Raw genomic sequence first — 23,498 nt, 5'->3', positions numbered from 1 at the left:
AGCACTGCCGTCGATGTGCCAGCACACGTGGCCCGCCTCTTGCCAATGGCAGCGCACATGCTGGCGTGCCTGCGCAAGGACCCCAGGGTGATCCAGATGAAGCAGAGGGAGGACATCTGGATCAGCATGATGTTGGACCCACGCCTCAAGGGGAAGTTGAGCCAGTTCCTGCCGCCTGCAGGAGGAGACCCAGCGCAACAAATAAGGAGCTTGCAGCAGGCCCTTGTTGAGCGCTTGGAGGAAGCCTTCCCCCAGCCTTCCACCCCCACTGTCCAGCAGCCAGCACAGAGGCAGCAGCAGGTGCCTGCATCCAGCAGCAAGCGCCCCACAGACCTGCTGTCTCTCAGCCACGAGCTCTACAGGACTGTAGAGGCTCCGGCAGCAGTGACTAGAGAGGAGGTGCATGATGCAGCAGCATCCTCCTCCGGTCACAGCCAGCGCCTGACCCGCATGGTGGCTGACTACATGGGGTCCTACAGCGGGCTTGACAGCGATGCCCCTGTTGATCCCATGGAGTATTGGGTCAAGCGCCTGGAGATCTGGAGCGAGCTGGCGCAGTACGCCCTGGAAGTGCTGTCCTGCCCCCCTTCCAGCGTGCTGTCCGAGCGCTGCTTCAGTGCAGCTGGTGGCGTGGTCACCGAGAAACGCTCACGTCTGTCTCACAAGTCTGTGGACAGACTGACGTTTCTCAAGATGAACCAGGCGTGGGTGGAAGGCGAGTTCCTGGCCCCTGTTGTCGGCGAGAGGGGGACATGAACTGGCTAAGAACCATCGTTAATGTGCCTTACCACCCTTTACCACCTCCTGGCTCCTGCTCACTAAGCCAGCCTGGTTCAGTTTGACTATTACGTCGCCTGCAGCCACACATTTTACACCTACAGTGGGCTGCTGTGTACTGCCCTTCTGCTGTCCGTCTGTGTTTCCCACTGCCAGGGTACACAGAATTACATTCTGCTGCCACTCTGCCACCGGCTATTACATCAAACAATAGCTATATATCTGTGTAATTGGTTGTACAAACAAAACCAAAAAACCATAAAAAAAAAAAAAAAAAGGTTTAATTTTTCTGAGGTGCCCGGGTTGAAAACTGTGTTGTCCCAGTTGTGTATTGGACACGATGTGGGCTGCACGACCGCTGTCTGGGACCTCCTGTTGTGTTTATTTACAGCCCTGGTATCACCGCTAGGTACCAGGGTTATTATGTCACGCTGCCTGCCTGCTGCCACACTCACACTACTCCTCCATTCCTCCTGCTGCTGCTGTCGGTCTGTGTTTCCCACTGCCAGGGTACACAGAATTACATTCTGCTGCCACTCTGCCACCAGCTATTACGTCAAACAATAGCTATATATCTGTGTAATTGGTTGTACAAACAAAACCAAAAAAACATTAAAAAAAAAAAAAAAAGGTTTAATTTTTCTGAGGTGCCCAAGTTGAAAACTGTGTTGTCCCAGTTGTGTATTGGACACGATGTGGGCTGCACGACCGCTGTCTGGGACCTCCTGTTGTGTTTATTTACAGCCCTGGTATCACCGCTAGGTACCAGGGCTATTATGTCACGCTGCCTGCGGCGCTTCCAACATGCGTGCGCCACCAGCTATTTGTTACGCTCAAAAATAGCTGCATTTCTGTAAAAAAAAATTGAAAAGAGAAATAAGTGAAGAAGAAGACGATATAGAAGAAGATTAAGAAGATGAAGAAGAAGAAGAAGATGAAGAAGAAGAAGAAGAAGGAGAAGAAGAAGAAGATGAAGAAGAAGAAGATGAAGAAGAAGAAGAAGAAGGAGAAGAAGAAGAAGATGATGAAGAAGAAGAAGAAGAAGAAGAAGAAGAAGAAGAAGATGAAGAAGATGAAGAAGAAGAAGAAGATGAAGAAGAAGAAGATGAAGAAGAAGAAGATGAAGAAGATGAAGAAGATGAAGAAGAAGAAGATGAAGAAGAAGAAGAAGAAGAAGAAGAAGATGATGATGAAGAAGATGAAGAAGATGATGATGAAGAAGATGAAGAAGAAGAAGATGAAGAAGAAGAAAAAGAAGAAGACAATATAGAAGAAGAAGAAGATATAGAAGAAGATATAGAAGAAGAAGATATAGAAGAAGAAGATATAGAAGAAGAAGAAGATAGAACATAAAGAAGAAGAAGAAGAAGAAGAAGAAGAAGAAGTATATACAGTACTGAACAAAATTCTGGACACAACTTCTCTTTTCACCTTTTTTTTTTTTAAAGGAACATCCCCACATAATCACTTGCTGTTGTTACTTGGAAAAAAAGATGTTTCTTGCATCATTCACCCTCAAAACAAGTGTTGGAAGCTATTTAAGGCCAATTCGAATAGTCAGCTCGAATAATGAGCTCGAATACCGACTCGAATAGTGAGCTCGAAATCCGAGGTCGAATCGAATAGTAAAAATTATTCGACTCGAATATTCGACTGACCTCGAATAATTTACTATTCGAATTCGACCAAACTCGAATTTTAAAAAGGGGTATTTGAGCACCACTATTTGCAGGATTAAAGTTGGTGCGAACCTCAGATTTTGGGTCCGCAAACTGCGGACGCGAACTTCCGATCTCGGCGAACCGCAATAGACTTCAATGGGCAGACGAACTTGAAAAACTACAAACACTGTTTCTGGCCACAAAAGTGATGGAAAGGATGTTTCAAGCAGTGCTGGGCCGAAATTACGCATTAGCGTAATTACGCATCGTAATTCACTACAAATGCACCGTAAGCATTACGTGTAAGGTTACGGTATTACACGTAATTAATTACGCGTAGACCGTAGGTTACGTTATTACGCGTAACAAATTACGCGTAAGACAGTAAACTCCTATTGAAATTACACAGTCTGCCGTAATGGCGTAATATTACGCTCCCGTATAATATAAAAAAGCCGCCGACTTTAAGGGTTAATAGCAAAGCCCCCTTAAGTGCTAAGGGCCTCAAATGTGGAGAATATATTAAGGAGATCAGAAGGAATAAGAGGAAAATTTTTTTTTTCAAAAAGACCTTATAGTTTTTGAGAAAATCGATGTTAAAGTTTCAAAGGAAAAATATATACATTTAAAAACCCGCCGACTTTAACGGTTAATAGCAAAGCCTGCTTAAAATTTAGGAACACCAAATTCCCAGGGTATATTAAGGGGATCAGTGGGAATAAGAGGAAAAATTTTTTTTGCAAAAAGACCTTATAGTTTTTGAGAAAATCGATTTTTAAGTTTCAAGGGCAAAAATGTCTTTTAAATGCGGAAAATGTCATTTTTTTTTGCACAGGTAACAATAGTGTATTATTTTCATAGATTCCCCCAAGTGGGAAGAGTTTTACTTACTTCGTTCTGAGTGTGGGAAATATAAAAAACAAAAACGTGGGGTCCCCCCTCCCAGACCTCTTTAACCCCTTGTCCCCCATGCAGGCTGGGATAGCCAGAATGCGGAGCACCGGCCGCGTGGGGCTCCGCACCCTGACTATACCAGCCCGCATGGTCCATGGATTGGGGGGTCTCGGAAGGGGAGGGGCAGCCAAGCTTTCCCCTCCCCCTCCGAGCCCTTGTCCAATCCAAGGACAAGGGGCTCTTCTCCACCTCCGATGGGCGGTGGAGGTGGAGGCCGCAATTTCCTGGGGGGGTTCATGGTGGCATCTGGGAGTCCCCTTTAAAAAGGGGTCCCCCAGATGCCCACCCCCCCCCTCCCAGGAGAAATGAGTATAGGGGTACTTGTACCTCTTACCCATTTCCTTTAAGAGTTAAAAGTAAATAAACACACAAACACTTAGAAAAAGTATTTTAATTGAACAAAAAACATAACCACGAAAAAAGTCCTTTAATATTCTTAATTAACCATTAATACTTACCTGTCCCTTTAAATAAATGATCCCTCGCAATAGCCTCGGAAATGTTCTATCAGTTACAATGTAACAAAGTTATTACAATGTAACAACTTTGTTACATTGTAACTACGCCGCACCCGACGTCACTCGCCGCTCAGCCGCCGCATACACTTACGCGTACGTGCAGGACGCTAAGTCCCCGCCGTCTCCCGCCGTCCACCCCGCCCACATCTGTCACTCACATGTGGGTGACATGTGGGTGACATGTGGGAGAGGCGGGGAGGGCAGCGGGAGCTGGCGGAACTTAGCGTCCTGCAAGGACCCGACAGAGCTCTGAGCTATATAGCTCAGAGCTCTCTAAGCATCTTTGTATTTGGGCTCCAAGGAGCCCCATTGGTCCTTAGCAGACCAATGGGGTTTCTTCTGATTTAAAGGAACCCCATTGGTCTGCTAAGGACCAATGGGGCTCCTTGGAGCCCAAATACAAAGATGCTTAGAGAGCTCTGAGCTATATAGCTCAGAGCTCTGTCGGGTCCTTGCAGGACGCTAAGTCCTCCGGCTCCCGCTGCCCTCCACGCCTCTCCCACATGTCACCCACATGTCACCCACATGTGGGTGACATGTGGGTGACAGATGTGGGCGGGGTGGACAGCGGGAGCCGGCGGGGACATAGCGTCCTGCAAGGACACGTAAGTGTATGCGGCGGCTGAGCGGCGAGTGACGTCGGGTGTGGCGTAGTTACAATGTAACAAAGTTGTTACATTGTAATAACTTTGTTACATTGTAACTGATAGAACATTTCCGAGGCTATTGCGAGGGATCATTTATTTAAAGGGACAGGTAAGTATTAATGGTTAATTAAGAATAGTAAAGGACTTTTTTCGTGGTTATGTTTTTTGTTTAATTAAAATACTTTTTCTAAGTGTTTGTGTGTTTATTTACTTTTAACTCTTAAAGGAAATGGGTAAGAGGTACAAGTACCCCTATACTCATTTCTCCTGGGAGGGGGGGTGGGCATCTGGGAGACCCCTTTTTAAAGGGGACTCCCAGATGCCACCATAAACCCCCCCCCCCCCAGGAAATCGCGGCCTCCACCTCCACCGCCTATCGGAGGTGGAGAAGAGCCCCTTGTCCTTGGATTGGACAAGGGCTCGGAGGGGGAGGGGAAAGCTTGGCTGCCCCTCCCCTTCCGAGACCCCCCAATCCATGGACCATGCGGGCTGGTATAGTCAGGGTGCCAGCCTGCATGGGGGACAAGGGGTTAATGAGGTCTGGAAGGGGGAACCCCATATCGGTTTTTTTTTATATTTCCCACACTCAGAACGAAGTAAGTAAAACTCTTCCCACTTGGGGGAATCTATGAAAATAATACACTATTGTTACCTGTGCAAAAAAAACTGACATTTTCCGCATTTAAAAGACATTTTTGCCCTTGAAACTTAAAAATCGATTTTCTCAAAAACTATAAGGTCTTTTTTGAAAAAAATGTTTTCCTCTTATTCCCACTGATCCCCTTAATATACCCTGGGAATTTGGTGTTCCTAAATTTTAAGCAGGCTTTGCTATTAACCGTTAAAGTCGGCAGGTTTTTAAATGTATATATTTTTCCTTTGAAACTTTAACATCGATTTTCTCAAAAACTATAAGGTCTTTTTGAAAAAAAATTTTTTCCACTTATTCCTTCTGATCTCCTTAATATATTCTCCAAATTTGAGGCTCTCAGCAATTAAGGGGGCTTTGCTATTAACTCTTAAAGTCGGCGGCTACCTAACATTGATCCATGCGTCAACTTTTCCGCTTGGGAGCATTGCCTTACGCATTAATTGCTAGTAGGAAAATATGCGTAAGGCAATAACATAACAATCTGCATTACGGTATTCTTACGCGTAATTGCGTAAGGGCCATGCGTAATTACAGACATGAACCGTATATAAATGTCTATGCCGTAAGCGTAATTCCGTAATGCGTAATAGCGTAAAATTACGCGGAATGATCCGTAAGCGTAGATTTTTCCATTATGACCAGCACTGGTTTCATGGGGTCTAACACCTGGAGGGGGGCATGGCGGAGTGGGATACATGCCAAAAGTCCCTGGGAAAATTACGGATTTGACGCAGAGCAGGGTTATAATCCCTAAAGGGCAGAAATCACATTACATTCCTAAATTGAAGTCACCCACAAAGACAGCTATGCTTGAGTAAATTAAATCACAAATGCAGTGAAAAGATATGCAATGGTATGGCAATACAGTGTAAGACTACAAATCCCAGATAGCCTGGCTGGCAACTGTCTGTGGGCTCTATGTATGCAGTGTCACCCACAAAGACAGCTATGCTTTAGTAAGTTAAATTTACAAATGCAGTGAAAAGATATGCAATGGTATGGTAATACAGTGTGGGACTACAAATCCCAGCTATCCTGGCAGGCAACAGTCTGTGGGCTCTATGTATATGCAGTGTCACCCACAAAGACAGCAATGCAGTGAAAAGGTATGCAATGGTAATACAGTGTGTGCTGGGCCTGGCTGGCACTGTAAATTCAGCAACTAGGCCCAGCTGCGACAGGGCTGTATGTATGCTGTTGTGGTCACACACACACACACACACACACACACACACACACACACACACACACACACACACACACACACACACACACACACACAACAGATCAGAAGAATATTAGCTCTCAAAAGAGCTTTTTGTGGGGTGCTTGAGCGAGGAGCAAGCTAACAATAGCCTAACTAACGCTTTCCCTATCTCCAAATGCCTCTCCCTTCCTCTCACTATAGCAAGATCAGCAGAGTGAGAACATGGCCGACGCTGCAGCGTTTTTATAGGGGGGCGGGGTCCAGGAGGTCGTGCAGCCTGAATGGCTGCCATGTGTCTGCTGACTGTGATGTAGAGGGTCAAAGTTTAGCTGAATTTTTTTTCTTTTTCAGCCATTATAGCTTTAAAATAATACATGCTACCATAATTAAACCTATATTTTTAAATGTAATAATATGTGTTTATTTAATAAAAAAATGTATGTTGATGTAGTTTTACTATTTGGCCACAAGATGGCCACTGTCAAAACATTTTTTTTTAGTCCTGGAAGCGAACTCTCTCGCTTCCAGGAAGTATAGGGAGGGCGGGAAACTTTTTTTTTTCTTTAGAAAGATTGCGGCTTCTCAAAGAAGCCGTTGGTCTTTCTGCCGGGGACTTAGATCAATGAATGGGAACTATGTTCCCATTCATTGATCTCTGGGCTAACAGGAGTCGGCATGGGAGCGTGCAGCAGCAGCCGAATGGACGTGACAGTCACATCAATTCGGCTAAAATGGTTAAAAGGAAACATCCATATCCCTCTCAGTTAAGGTTCCCTTTAAAGACCCTTAATATTATACCCCACTAACATACAGTGCATTCAGAAAGTATTCACAGCGCATCACTTTTTCCACACTTATGGGGTGCTTCTAAATATATACAGTGTAGCATTCACCCTTAAACACTACATGTTTCACCCCGAAGGGCTTCGTCAAGAGGTCTGAATACAGGTACAGTGCTATTTACACCAAATACATAATCAATTATGTATTAGTTGTTATTTATAAGTTATTTATTCACATCAGCCACTCCAGTTTTTTTGTGTGATACACATCCTACTGGCTGTACAAGCATTTAAAAGCAGTTGTGGGACAGCTTAAATGCTCATTTCACTGTTAGCACTAGAGATGGGCCGAATGGTTCGCTGGAGAACGGTTCCTGGTGAACTTCCGTGGTTCGGGTTCGTGGACAACTGCAAACTTTTCCGGAAGTTTGATTCGCCCCCCATAGCGCATCATTAGGGTCAACTTTGACCATCTACATCAGTCAGAAAGTACATTGTAGCCAATCAGGCTGCACTCCCTCCTGGAGCCCCACACCCTTATAAAAGGCAGGCAGTGTCAGGCATTGGACTCACTCGTGTGCCTGCAGTAATTAGAGAAGGGAGAGCTGCTGTGCAGAGACCTATAGGGAAAGCTTAGTTAGGCTCTTGTAGGCTTCTTAGCTTGCTCCTTGCTGATTCTTACTGCTAAAAAAGCACCCCCCAACAGCTCTTTTGACAGCTAATCTTGTTCTTGTGATCTATTTTTTTTTTTTGTGTGTGGCCCACTTGCATTATATACAGCACTGTCAGTCAGTCGCAGTTGGTCTTTGGCCACATGGTGGTAATTACTACTGTGCCAGGTGCAGATTTGTAATACCCATCACTGCATATAACTACCTGTTGTTCACAGTGCACCCACCTACCTACTGTACGTGAGCGCACGCAGCGTCACTGTGCCTGTCCGGTACCTGTCTGTGTGTGACAGGTGCACATTGTAATACCCATCACTGCATATACTTACCTGTTGTTCACTTCAGTGCACCCACCTACCTACGTGAGCGCACACAGTGTCACTGCGCCTGTCCGGTACCTGTCTGTGTGTGACAGGTGCACATTATAATACCCATCACTGCATATACCTACCTGTTGTTCACAGTGCACCCACCTACCTACGCGAGTGCACGCAGTGTCACTGTGCCTGTCCGGTACCTGTCTGTGTGTGACAGGTGCACATGATAATACCCATCACTGCATATATGTACCTGTTGTTCACTTCAGTGCACCCACCTACCTACGTGAGCGCACGCAGTGTCACTGTGCCTGTCCGGTACCTGTGTGTGTGTGACAGGTGCACATTTGTAATACCAGTCATTGCATAATTGTTCACAGTACCTGTGTGACCGCACGCTGTGTAATATACCACTCCGAGCATACCAGTTAACTGCACCTGTGTGACAGCTGCACATTGTATTGTAATACCAGTCACTGCATACCTTTCACTGCATCTGTGACTGCGCATTGTATTATACCTGGCAGTCAGTGCATACCTTTCACTTGAATGGATGGCAGACTTGCCCTCCATAACAGATTCTCGCTAAAGGTAGTAAAGTCGATTAGTGTCATATACAGCAGGGCCTCGAAAGTCCCCCTGTATTGTTATTTTTTGTCACTACCTCGGGACTTGCTGTCTTCCTTGGATGTGTGGTGGTAGCCGTTTCTCAGGCTCCAACTGCGGACCGGAATCGAACCCTGACTCCCCGGACGTACGCTTTCTTTAACAATGGTAGAAAAAGAACCATCGACAGTATGAGCAGCGATGGACTACTGGGTGCACAGGCTTGACCTGTGGCCAGAGCTGTCACAATTTGCCATCCAACTTCTGTCTTGCCCTGCCTCAAGCGTCCTGTCAGAAAGGACCTTCAGCGCAGATGGAGGCATTGTCACTGAGAAGAGAAGTCGCCTAAGTCACAAAAGTGTTCAGTACCTCACCTTTATCAAAATGAATGAGGCATGGATCCCGGAGGGCTACTGCCCGCCCGAAGACTAAGTCAGTCCCCACACACAGCATCTCTGCCAGCACGCCGTGTGACTGCCTGCCCCAAGACTAAGTCAGTCCCCACACAGCATCTCTGCATGAAGGCCGCTTGACTGCCTTCTCCGCCGCCACCAACAGGGTCCAAGACTCCAGGCGGATTCCTGAATTTCTAAGGCCCCTGCTAGCAGCGGCCACTATAATAATTTTTCTGGTGCATGTACATGCTTGCCTAATTTTTCTGGCTGCACTGCAGCTGCAACAACAAAACAAAAGGCATGTACATGTGCCAATTCCCCTTTGTGATCGTTACCTTGCCGCGGTGAAGGGGCTTGCGTATCACAATGAAGCAATGACCGCCGGCTATATGAGTGTCTCGGGGTGGGGGGGGGGATAATAAGGTTGTTGCTTTATTGTGGATAGACCAAATTCGATCAGCTGGACAGTCACTGTTGTTATATCATTGAGCTACCACAGCCCGGCGACCATATGGGCTTGAAAACTGCCATGGCCTGCACTCTCGCCATGGTGTGCACCAGTCCAGCACGGCCGTCACTATACAAACAGCTGTTTGCGGTGCGTTACACAGTGAGTTTGGTGTGTCAGTGTGAAGCAGTACTCTAATTACACTCCCTGATTGATGTATACACATGCAAGATGTTTTAAAGCACTTTAGGTCTCCAATTTAGCATGCAATGTGATTTCTGCCCTTAAAACGCTGCTTTGCGTCAAATCCAGATTTTTCCCCGGGACTTTTGGTGTCTATCCCACTCATCCATGAAAAAACTCAGATGTTAGACTCCTTGAAACATCTTTTCCATCACTTTTGTGGTCAGCATAAATGTTTCTAGTTTTCAAAGTTCGCCTCCCCATTGAAGTCTATTGCGGTTCGCAAAAGTTTGCGAGTTGCGGAGGTTCGCGAACCTAAAATCAGAGTTTTGGGCCATCTCTAGTTAGCACACTTGCATGCTCTCAGCAGAGACGCTTCTAGCTCAAGTGTGACCTATACAGTGGTGTGTGAAGTGTGGGGTCCAGTGGGATAGTTACACCCCACACTGTACAGGGTACAGGTGTGAAAGGGTATAAACCGGGACCCCCTCTGGATCCTGCTCACAACAGTCCACACACACTGTCCTTCTTTAATGAGCTATGGCCCACACTGTTTGCTCTGTTGACAAAAATATTTTAATAGCAGTTACCTAATTTTTTATGTACGCTAAGGGCATCGTCCAATAGGACCTTTTTGTGTAAGTTTCCTTTCCTCAAGAATCTTACAAAAACACACTGGCTTACATAGGTTGGCCTCATTTTTTCACATAATTGTACATCCATTGGCAATAGAAAAGCTTGAAAATTAGGTTTTCATTCCTAGCTCTTTATAAAAGGTCTCTTGGAGCAGACAACAGCAAACCAATAGACATGCAGAAAATACCCATCCTTTCCAATGTGTTCATTCACATGGTTCATCTTCACCATTTCTGGGTTTGTCCATTGAAACAATTGTGACCTGCACAATAGTTTTGGATAGTGGATGTATTGCCATTCATCTGATGGCCTGGTACAAACCAGTGGACACTGTCACTAAAGCAGTACAGCATGTAGATTATGCCACTGCTCCAGTTGTGCCAGTTGCAAGTTGAACCAAGTCTTACAGCAGATCTAAACTAAAAAATACACAGGTGAAACTCGAAAAAATTAGAATATTGTGCAAAAGTTAATTTATTTCAGTAATTCTACTTAAAAGCTGAAACTAATATATGAACTAGACTAATTACATGCAAATCTAAATATTTCAAGCCTTTAATTGTTATAATTTTGATGATTATGGCTTACAGCTGCAAACCCTTAAATCAGAATCCTGCTCTTAGCCTCTGGCACTTCTGAGGTGTTAGAGAAGACCAGGATGCTTCAATAGTGGCCTTCAGCTCTTCTGTATCATTCGGTCTCATGTCGCTCATCTTTCTCTTGGCAACGCCACATAGATTATCTGCAGAGTTCCCCAACCCTGTCCTCAAGGCCCACCAACAGTACATGTTTTTCAGAAAACCACAAAACATGCACAGGTGAGGTAATTAGTGTCTTAGCAGCGCTGATTAACTACCTCTGTGGATTTCCAAAAAACATGCACTGTTGGTGGGCCTTGAGGACAGGGTTGGGGAACTCTGCTCTATGGGGTTCAGGTCAGGCGAGTTTGCTGGCCAATCAAACACAGTAGTCCCATAGTCATTGAACCAGGTTTTGGTACTTTTGGCAGTGTGAGCAGGTGCCAAGTCCTGCTGGAAAATGAAGTCAGCATCTCCATAAAGCTCATCTGTGGAAGGAAGCATGAAATGCTCCTAAATCTCCTGGTAGACGGCTGGACTTAATGAAGCACAGTGGACCAGCACCAGCAGATGACATGGCTCCCGGAATCAAAACAGACTGTGGAAACTTCACACTGGACTTCAAGCATCTTGAATTGTGTGCCTCTCTAGTCTTCCTCCAGACTCTTGGTCCTCGGTTTCCAAATGAGATGCAAAATTTGATCTTATCAGAAAAGAGGACTTTAGACCACTGAGCAACACACCAGTTCTTTTTTTTTTTTTTCAACCCCGGTAAGATGCTTCTGACATAGTTTTTTGTTCAGGAGCGGCTTGACAAGAGGAATATGACATTTGAAGCCCATGTCCAAGATCTGTCTGTGTGTGGTGGCTCTTAACCTGCTGGGCGGTCTGGACGAGCTCAGCTCGTCCAGTACCGCCGGAGCCTGCCGCTCAGGCCCTGCTGGGCCGATTTGGCTGAAATAAAAAGCAGCACACGCAGCCGGCACTTTGCCAGCCGCGTGTGCTGCCTGATCGCCGCCGCTCTGCGGCGATCCGCCGCGAGCAGCGGCGAAAGAGGGTCACCCCAGCCGCCTGAGCCCAGCGTAGCCGGAACAAAAAGTTCCGGCCAGCGCTAAGGGCTGGATCGGAGGCGGCTGACGTCAGGACGTCGGCTGACGTCGATGACGTCACTCCGCTCGTCGCTATGGCGACGATGTAAGCAAAACAAGGAAGGCCGCTCATTGCGGCCTTCCTTGTTTATTCTGGGCGCCGGAGGCGATCGGAAGAACGCCTCCGGAGCGCCCTCTAGTGGGCTTTCATGCAGCCAACTTTCAGTTGGCTGCATGAAATAGTTTTTTTTTAATTAAAAAAAAACCCTCCCGCAGCCTGCCTGGCGATCTTAATAGAACGCCAGGCAGGTTAATGCACTAACTCCAGCCTCAGCCCACTCCTTGTGAAAGTCTACAACACTTTTGAATGGCCTTTTCCTGCTTTGATACAGCACTTTGGGCACATCCAACTTCTTTTGCAACTATTTTTTGAGGCTTTTCCTCCATATGGAGGGTGTCAATGATGGTTTTCTGTGCAACTGGCAGCTCAGTAGTCTTTTCCATGATTGTGATTCCTACTGAACCAGAGAGAGCATTTAAAGGCTCAGGAATCCTTTGCAAGTGTTTTGGATTAATTAACTGATTAGAGTCTGACACTTGATGCATGAAGTAGGGTTACTATATCACACGCTCACAGCGCAGGTTAATATTACTATGCACATGCAGCACATAGTCCTGTCAGCATAGCGTATGCTCGTAACTACTGCATGATGCTCTCGTAGTGTGACCACAGTACTCCGGTAGCGCAACCGCTACTATAGTAATTACTGCGGGTATCCGGATCAGAAATACTGTAACTAAGGAGATGACGTCCTGGAGCCAATCAGAGGGCTCCCAGCCTAAACCCTAGCACCCAATCACAGAAAGGAACACTGACCAGCCCCCCTGTATAATAAGGAGACTGCCATGATGAGACAGATCATCCTAGCTTGCTGAATGCTCATTGAGAAACATGCTCCAGTGCTGGTGGCCTACAAAGGGCTGTACACAGTTATAAACCTAAAGCTGTTCATTGATTAACCCCTTCACTACTCTATAGTTAAATCGTTAATTAGCTTGATTGATGTCTCACAGTGTGTGCTGCTGGGCCAAGGGCAGGACACAGTGATAAGCTGTTCAGTGATTAACCCCTTCACTATCACTACACTATAGTTAAATTGTTAATTACCTTGATTGATGTCATAGTGTGACAGTTAGAGTGTGTGCGGCAGTGCTGCTGCAGCTGCTATGTGTCTGTGTGTGTGCTGTGCACAGACCAGGCCAGCTGCTGCCTGCCACGTGCAAACACGTGCAAAGTGCAAAGTGCCACGTGCAAACACTTGCAAAGTGCCACGTGCAAGAAGGTGCAAAACGCCACATGCAAAGTGCAAACACGTGCAAAGCGCCACGTGAAAAGTGCAAACACGTGCAAAGTGCCATGTGCAAACACGTGCAAAGTGCAATGTGCAAAGTGCAAACACGTGCAAAGTGCAAACACATGCAAAGTGCAAAGTGCCACGTGCAAACACGAGCAAAGTGTCACGTGAAAAGTGCCAAGGGCAAAGTGCCACGTGCAAACACGTGCAAAGTGCAAACACGTGCAAAGTGCAAAGTGCCATGTGCAAAGTGCCACGTGCAAACACCTGCAAAGTGCCACGTGCAAACACGTGAAAAGTGCCACATGCAAACACGTGCCAAGTGCAAAGTGCCACATGCAAACATGTGCAAAGGGCCACGTGCAAAGTGCAAAGTGCCATGTGCAAACACATGCAAAGGGCCACGTGCAAAGTGCAAACACGAGCAAAGTGCTAAGTGCCACGTGCAAACATGTGCAAAGTGCCACGTGCCACGTGCAAACACGTGCAAAGTGCCATGTGCAAAGTGCCACGTGCAAACACGTGCAAAGTGCCACGTGCAAACACATGCAAAGGGCCACGTGCAAAGTGCAAACACGTGCAAAGTGCCACGTGCCACATGCAAACATGGGCAAAGTGCAAAGTGCCACGTGCCAAGTGCAAAGTGCCATGTGAAAAGTGCAAACACGTGCAAAGTGCTAAGTGCCACGTGCAAACATGTGCAAAGTGCCACGTGCCACGTGCAAACACGTGCAAAGTGCCATGTGCAAAGTGCCACGTGCAAACACGTGCAAAGTGCCACGTGCAAACACGTGCAAAGTGCCACATGCAAACACGTGCCAAGTGCAAAGTGCCACGTGCAAACATGTGCAAATTGCCACGTGCAAACACATGCAAAGGGCCACATGCAAAGTGCAAACATGTGCAAAGTGCCATGTGCAAACATGTGCAAAGTGCCATGTGCAAAGTGCCACTTTGCACGTGGCACTTTGCACATGGCACTTTGCCTGTGTTTGCACGTGGCACTTTGCACGTGTTTGCACTTTGCACGTGTTTGCACGTGGCACTTTGCACGTGTTTGCACATGGCACTTTGCACGTGGCACTTTGCAGGTGGCACTTTGCATGTTTTTGCAGGTGGCACTTTGCACGTGTTTTCACGTGGCACTTTGCACTTTGCACGTGGCACTTTACACTTTGCACTTGTTTGCATGTGGCACTTTGCACTTTGCACATGTTTGCACTTTGCACGTGACACTTTGCACGTGTTTGTACGTGGCACTTTGCACGTGTTTGCACGTGGCACTTTGCACGTGTTTGCACGTGGCACTTTGCACATGTTTGCATGTGGCACTTTGCACGTGTTTGCAAACACGTGCAAAGTGCTAAGTGCCACGTGCAAACGTGCAAAGTGCCACGTGCAAACACGTGCAAAGTGCCATGTGCAAAGTGCCACGTGCAAACACGTGCAAAGTGCCACGTGCAAACACGTGCAAAGTGCCACATGCAAACACGTGCCAAGTGCAAAGTGCCACGTGCAAACATGTGCAAATTGCCACGTGCAAACACATGCAAAGGGCCAAGTGCCATGTGCAAACATGTGCAAAGTGCCATGTGCAAAGTGCCACTTTGCACGTGGCACTTTGCACATGGCACTTTGCCTGTGTTTGCACATGGCACTTTGCACGTGTTTGCACTTTGCACGTGTTTGCACGTGGCACTTTGCACGTGTTTGCACATGGCACTTTGCACGTGGCACTTTGCACGTGGCACTTTGCACGTGGCACTTTGCATGTTTTTGCAGGTGGCACTTTGCACGTGTTTTCACGTGGCACTTTACACTTTGCACGTGGCACTTTACACTTTGCACTTGTTTGCATGTGGCACTTTGCACATGTTTGCACTTTGCACGTGACACTTTGCACGTGTTTGTACGTAGCACTTTGCACGTGTTTGCATGTGGCACTTTGCACGTGTTTGCACGTGGCACTTTGCACGTGTTTGCATGTGGCACTTTGCACGTGTTTGCACGTGGCACTTTGTACGTGTTTGCATGTGGCACTTTGCACTTGGCACTTTGCACGTTTTTGCACGTGGTACCTTGCACTTTGCACATGTTTGCACGTGGCACTTTGCACTTTGCACGTGGCACTTAGCACATGGCACTTTGCACGTGGCACTTTGCACTTCAGACTTTGGACACAGTATAGGATGCACGACTGCTGTCTGGAACCTAGGCCTGATGTTAATTGCCAGCCATTTTTTTTTTGTTTTTTGGGGTATTTTAAGTCCCCACATCATCAATTATTGTTTCCCTTTAAAAAATAATGATGCTACATGCCTCATTTACCCTCAAAAACGTTTTGAAAGCAATTTAAAGGGCCACTTCTGGGTTTTCTACCCAGATATCTGAATTTGCCTGGATACCCCGGATAGTAGGGTTGGATATCTGATTATATTCGGATACCCAACAGTTCAAATCCAGATATCCGGCCTGGATCCGGATATCTGTGTATCCGAATCCGGGTCAACCCGAATTCTGAAAAGGGGTATCCGAGCACCCCTGTTGGTGGAGGCAATTGCACTTCCTCTCCTGCCACACCCACGACCCTTGCCAGACATGGTGTATACTATGCACAAGATTTCAAGGTGGAGAAAGTATGCTGCTTTTTACAGTCAATACCTGTGTGGGCCTGGGGACAGATGGACTATAACAGGGGGCTTTTATTGATTTTTCAGAAAAAAACTACACGATACGCACAGTAAAGTAACTGGCTAGCACAGTACAATGTCACTGAATAAACTTAGTGACTGAATAGTGGCAGTGACTGCAAGTACTAACTGAAGTTGATCACTGGCTATGGGCTGAATACAAGTGTCAGATACAGTAAAATATAGAACACAAAAATGAGTGGACAGCGCTCTGCCTGCACAAACAGTACAGGACAATGTCACTGAGTAAACTTAGAGACTGATCAGTGGCAGTGAATGCAAGTAACTGAAGTTGATCACTGGCTATGAGCTGAATACAAGTGATACAGTAAAATAATATAGAACACAGAAAGTTATGGATAGCGGTCTGCCTGCAGTGCACTGATAGAACAGTACAATATCACTCACTGACTAAACGTAGTGATTAACCAGTGGCAGTAACTGAAGTTGATCACTGGCTGGCATAGCCTCCCCTCCTATGATTGGTCCCTAGGGTCTGGCTGGGAGCCTCTGCTTGGCCCAGGGAAGTCATTTTCGACCAAATTTCCGCTAATCATGACCTAACCACGGCTTTCCCTGCTGTGTTCACAATCGTGAATCCTGGGTAGTGTCAGTACCTATTCAGTAAGACGTCCTTGGGAAAGACTACCTAACACTGCAGGGTGGCCCCTTGAGCGTGCCCTTAGTGGATGCAGCTTTTGAGTCCTACACAAATGTGAAGATTATTAGTATATTCATCTGAACTTCTGTGACTGTCCCTCCTAGACAACTAGCTTCAAACCAAGTTAAGATAAAGAGGATTTCCATTAGACAGATATACAGATTTATACATATTTTACTGTACATACATAGATATGTTAAATATTAAAGCTTTTTTTTATTTTTTTTTATTTTAATTTTTGAGAATAAGGGAGAGGAATTTGGAGGCTGCCACCAGGGTTGCTCTCCACGGAATAATCATGAGTAACCACGGTGGTTACTAATAATTAAAATGAGCTCTAATTGCTGCAGCTGAGCGACTAGATGTGGCGGGGTTAATTACCCAGAACGCCGCTCTCCGCTCAGCGTTTCAGAGGTGCAAGCATCCGAATGGACGCGTTGCAAGCCTCACTATGGAGCACTTCCGCATTAGGAAGCGCTCCATAGCGAGACTTGCAACGCGTCCATTTGGACACTTGCACCTCATTGAAACACTGAGCGGAGAGCGGCGTTCTGGGTAAGTGACCTTGCCACATCTAGCCGATCAGCTGCAGCAATTAGAGCTCATTCGAATCACAAGTAACCACCGTGGTTACTCATGATTATTCCGTGGAGAGCAACCCTGGCTGCCACATTAATTTCCTTCTAAGAAATTCCAGTTGCCTGGCAGCCATGCTGATCCTCTGCCTAATACTTTTAGGCGTAGACCCTCAACAAGCATGCAGCAGATCAGATGTTTCTGACATTTTAGTCAAATCTGACAAGATTAGCTGCATGCTTGTGTCTGGTGTGATTCAGACACTACAGCAGCCAAATAGATTAGCAAGGCTGCCAGGCAACTGGTATTGGTTAAAAGGAAATTAATATGTCAGCCGCCATATATGTCACTTTAGGAGAAAGTGATTTAAACAGATGTTTGACCACCTCATTCCATTGTTTTTGACACTCTCCACTATATGACATTATATATTAGTCAAATGATAGTAATCACAATGACCACGTCACAGGATGACAGTCCTGTATAGATCCACTCACAGGAATACTAACCATCTGTTACTATGGAATTATTCTTCTAATTCACCTAGACTTTTTTCTTTTCTGTTTAGAATGAAAGCGAAGACCTTTGCGACATAACGGGAGGCGCAAGCAAGTATGTGTTCCTTCGAAGCAAAATCGGATACTACTCAAAGTTTCAATCAGCTATATTCCAAGATAAATGTATCTGCACCATAGATAAGGATTCATCACCTTTGGCTTTGGCACGCTGCGATGACAATACAAAGATATCAGAGTTTGTAGAAGAAGAAGAACCACAAAAAGAAATTGAGGGTTCTTCCCTTTACACAAGGTCATTAGCCGGTGGTGCAGGGATCACCACAGAAGCCACTGTTCGGCCCTATGCTTCTTTGAGCCTGGTCCTGGAGGCAGAGAGGGTGAACGCGCCTACCGGAGCGAGATTGAGCGTATCTGCAATTGGTGCAAGAGTAACCAGCTTGTCCTAAATGCTGCAAAGACTGTTGAGCTGATTGTGGACTTCAGGAAGCGTCCTCCCCCTCTCAACCCAATCATCATTGAAGGCACTGAAGTTGCCAGAGTGTCTAGCATTCGGTTTTTGGGCACCACTGTCACCAATGACTTGAGATGGGGAGAAAACACCACCAAATGCCAAAAGAAAGCCCAGCAAAGGCTGTTCTTCCTGAGACAACTGAAGAAGTTTTGTGCAAAAAATGTGTCAGCACACCGGTTTTGAATAAGCTCACGCTCTTTTATTGAGCCATGCGTTACCAACAGGTATAAACCCGACAATTGTTTCGGGGGCCACACAGGGTCCCCCTTCCTCAAGGCGTATATACGCTATACGCCTTGAGGAAGGGGGACCCTGTGTGGCCCCCGAAACAATTGTCGGCTTTATACCTGTTGGTAACGCATGGCTCAATAAAAGAGCGTGAGCTTATTCAAAACCGGTGTGCTGACACATTTTTTGCACAGTTTCACTTGAGACATTGCCTATGTCTCAGTGTCAAGCACCCGACCACACTTTTTTGACGGTGTGCCCTCCGCAACCTCTTTTTTCTAACTGAAGAAGTTTGGTATGCCCCAGGAGTTGATGACAAGCTTCTACACGGCTACCATCGAATCTATCCTTTGCTCCTCTATCATCGTATGGTATACAGGGGCTACCGCAAGCGACAAGTACAAACTACAAAGAGTGATCAATGCTGCAGAAAGAATCATTGGGTCACCCCTACCACCACTGGACCTCCTTCATGCATCCAGGCTAAGAACCAGGGCAAACAGGATTGCACATGATCCCCGCCACCCCGGCAGTCGCTTCTTCAACCGCATGCGCTCAGGCCGCCGTTACAGAACTATTCCCACCAAAACTTCCAGGCACAGGAACTCCTTTTTCCCCCAAGCTGTGCTCCTTCTTAACTCAACAAGTCCTCCTAGCATGGCCTTATGGTCACCTTACATTACTGCTAAATGCCAAACAGCCCCCTATATCTACATGCTAGTTTTTACACTGTCTGTGTTTTATGTATCTTTGCACTATGACTATTTTATTTTCTTCACTGTCTGTAATCTGCTATGTCCAATGCCGATGTTTACCACAAATAATTCTGGGTGCGGCATCCGCCACACTTAGGGAAATAAATCTGATTCTGATTCTGAGAGGATTTCTTTTTCAATAAATTGTGAAGCTGTTTAATACCCTCCCCTTAACCTAAATCTCCCCTTTGTCCATGCACACCTTTTACCCCCCATAACTACATCTGTAAGCAGCAGGCAGGTGAGGTGGGGGAACTATTTTCCCACCTGTCTGCTGCCGGCACATGAATACCTTCCTGGCTGGCACTAATAATAAATCTGTAGTTCCGGCCAGGGAGGAGTGGCTGCTGCTAAAAAAAATGCAGTTGTGCCAAAGCTCTGACCACTTGCCCTGCGCTACTCACATTGCCACCCAGCTCTGTTTGTATTCTGGCTTGGTCCTGCCCACATACATTATTATTATTTATTGTATTTATAAAGCATCAACATATTACGCAGCGCTGGACAGCTACATCCCCTGCTCAATGTGAGGGAGGAGAGAGCTACTGAAGAGCCATGCTAGAGTAGGGGATGGGAGACCTCTGACAGGTAATTTTCTTTCTAGGTGCACCACTGCACCAGGGATATAAAGGCACTCCTGTTTTAGAGCGGACCAAGGGGACCCCTGTTTTATTGTGGTGGTGGTGGGATCTTTTCAGTACTTGGGAAAGAGGATAATACCAGGGAACTACTAGGGGCTATTGGAGAATCCCACAGCAGTGTCTCTGATTGCCTGGCTTTATGGTTCGCCCAACTACTGCATGACATGGTGCCTGTCTGCTCTCCAACTCTGTGTAGTATCACTATTAGACTAAGTTCCTGACACTGTCCGCTCCGTCTGCTTAAAGGACCACTATCAAGAAAATCATAAAATGTAGAACACATGTAAACATATACAAATAAGAAGTACATTTCTTCCAGAGTAAAATAAGCCATAAATTACTATAGGTAGTATAGTTGGGATCAGTGAATAATGGCGCACAGCGCCTATGCATAAGAATGGCGCCGCATTAAAAAGATACGCTTATCGCTATTTATCGTTAGTACTGCATGATAATGGCGCGCAGGGAAAAAAGAAGAAAAACGGCACACACTAACGTTATTTATCAATAGTGGCACACACTAACGTTATTTATCAATAGCGCCCTACATAAGCCAAACTGCAGACGTTATTTAACTGCAAAACGGTGAATGGATTTAATGTAACACTGTCAAGGTTAGGGTTAGGCACCACTGGGGGGGGGTCTTAGGGTTAGGCACTACCAAGGGGGTGGTTAGGGTTAGGTACAGGGAGGGTTCTGTGTGAGAGTAGGGTTAGGTATAGTTACAGTTAGTGTTGGGCGAACAGTGTTCGCCACTGTTCGGGTTCTGCAGAACATCACCCTGTTCGGGTGATGTTCGGGTTCGGCCGAACACCTGATGGTGTTCGGCCAAACTGTTCGGCCATATGGCCGAACTAAGAGCGCATGGCCGAACGTTACCCGAACGTTCGGCTAGCGCTGTGATTGGCCGAACGGGTCACGTGTAGTGTTGGGCGAACATCTAGATGTTCGGGTTCGGGCCGAACATGGCCGCGATGTTCGGGTGTTCGAGCCGAACTCCGAACATAATCGAAGTCAATGGGGACCCGAACTTTCGTGCTTTGTAAAGCCTCCTTATATGCTACATACCCCAAATTTACAGGGTATATGCACCTTGGGAGTGGGTACAAGAGGAAAAAAAATTAGCAAAAAGAGCTTATAGTTTTTGAGAAAATCGATTTTAAAGTTTCAAAGGGAAAACTGTCTTTTAAATGCGGGAAATGTCTGTTTTCTTTGCACAGGTAACATGCTTTTTGTCGGCATGCAGTCATAAATGTAATACATATAAGAGGTTCCAGGAAAAGGGACCGGTAACGCTAACCCAGCAGCAGCACACGTGATGGAACAGGAGGAGGGTGGCGCAGGAGGAGAAGGCCACGCTTTGAGACACAACAACCCAGGCCTTGCATGAGGACAAGAAGCGTGCGGATAGCAATTTGCGTTTTGTCGCCATGCAGTCATAAATTTAATACAGATGAGAGGTTCAATAAACAGGGACCGGAAACGCTAACCCATCACAGATGTTCATTGTTCATGTTACTTGGTTGGGGTCCGGGAGTGTTGCGTAGTCGTTTCCAATCCAGGATTGATTCATTTTAATTTGAGTCAGACGGTCTGCATTTTCTGTGGAGAGGCGGATACGCCGATCTGTGACAATGCCTCCGGCAGCACTGAAACAGCGTTCCGACATAACGCTGGCTGCCGGGCAAGCCAGCACCTCTATTATGTACATTGCCAGTTTGTGCCAGGTGTCTAGCTTCGATACCCAATAGTTGAAGGGTGCAGATGGATTGTTCAACACAGCTATGCCATCTGACATGTAGTCCTTGACCATCTTCTCCAGGCGATCTGTGTTGGAGGTGGATCTGCACGCTTGCTGTTCTGTGTGCTGCTGCATTGGTGTCAGAAAATTTTCCCACTCCAAGGACACTGCCGATACCATTCCCTTTTGGGCACTAGCTGCGGCTTGTGTTGTTTGCTGCCCTCCTGGTCGTCCTGGGTTTGCGGAAGTCAGTCTGTCGGCGAACAACTGGCTAGAGGAGGGGGAGGATGTCAATCTCCTCTTTAAAGTCTCCACAAGGGCCTGCTGGTATTCTTCCATTTTGACCTGTCGGACTCTTTCTTCAAGCAGTTTTGGAACATTGTGTTTGTACCGTGGATCCAGAAGGGTATAAACCCAGTAATTGGTGTTGTCCAGAATGCGCACAATGCGTGGGTCGCGTTCAATGCAGTCCTAGGCCGAAGAGGTCATAGCCTAGGGTCACAAAAACCTGTTTATTTGGGCTATTTCAATGGTAGTGATGGTGACGTACATAAATCTCAGCCATGGCCGTTAGCAACGTCTGAATTTCACGAAATGTTTCATGCAGGTAGAAGACATATTGTTAGACTTGGATTCCAAAGATGGGGTTCCTACATCTCTGCAAACCAGAGTTACAGGGGTCCAAAATTGGTAAAATCCCCCATAGGCTTTCATTGGGCCTCCTATTTACAGTTCCAAAATCTCACATCTTTTCAAAGGGCAATTGATCAGCAGTGGCAAATTTTCTAGCATTGTAGGGACCCTTAAGGGGGAACATGACTGGTGAGTTTCGGGCCCCTAGGCCAAAGAGGTCATAGCCTAGGGTCACAAAAACCTGTTTATTTGGGTTATTTCAATGGTAGTGATGGTGACGTACATAAATCTCAGCCATGGCCGTTAGCAACGTCTGAATTTCACGAAATGTCTCATGTAGGTAGAAGACATATTGTTAGACTTGGATTCCAAAGATGGGGTCCCTACATCTCTGCAAACCAGAGTTACAGGGTCCAAAATTGGTAAAATCCCCCATAGACTTTCATTGCCTCCCTATTTCACTTTCCAAAATCTCACATCTTTTCAAAGGGCAATGGCTCAGCAGTACCAAATTTTCTAGCATTGTAGGGACCCTTAGGGGGAACATGACTAGTTTCGGGCCCCTAGGCCAAAGAGGTCATAGCCTAGGGTCACAAAAACCTGTTTATTTGGGCTATTTCAATGGTGGTGATGGTGACGTACATAAATCTCAGCTATGGCCGTTAGCAACGTCTGAATTTCACGAAATGTCTCATGCAGGTAGAAGACATATTGTTAGACTTGGATTCCAAAGATGGGGTCCCTACATCTCTGCAAACCAGAGTTACAGGGGTCCAAAATTGGTAAAATCCCCCATAGACTTTCATTGCCTCCCTATTTCACTTTCCAAAATCTCACATCTTTTCAAAGGGCAATGGCTCAGCAGTACCAAATTTTCTAGCATTGTAGGGACCCTTAGGGGGAACATGACTGGTGAGTTTCGGGCCCCTAGGCCAAAGAGGTCATAGCCTAGGGTCACAAAAACCTGTTTATTTGGGCTATTTCAATGGTAGTGATGGTGACGTACATAAATCTCAGCTATGGCCGTTAGCAACGTCGGAATTTCACGAAATGTCTCATGCAGGTAGAA

General features: G+C 46.3%; 1 protein-coding gene across 1 annotated transcript in view; it reads left to right on the top strand.

Annotated features, from left to right (window-relative positions):
- Positions 1-18,366, top strand: part of LOC137562214 (uncharacterized) — a 52,207-nt gene extending 33,841 nt beyond the window's left edge. Inside the window, exon 4 of the mRNA XM_068273547.1 lies at positions 17,971-18,366. Within this exon, the coding sequence (XP_068129648.1) occupies positions 17,971-18,366 (396 nt within the window). The remainder of the gene's footprint in view (positions 1-17,970) is intronic.
- Positions 18,367-23,498: the final 5,132 nt, after the last annotated feature.

This window comes from Hyperolius riggenbachi, chromosome 3 (genome assembly GCF_040937935.1).
Source record: "Hyperolius riggenbachi isolate aHypRig1 chromosome 3, aHypRig1.pri, whole genome shotgun sequence".
In the NCBI taxonomy this organism is placed as follows: domain Eukaryota; kingdom Metazoa; phylum Chordata; class Amphibia; order Anura; family Hyperoliidae; genus Hyperolius; species Hyperolius riggenbachi.
The sequence above is the reverse complement of the archived record's forward strand: the minus strand, read 5'-3'. Positions and strand labels throughout refer to the sequence as shown.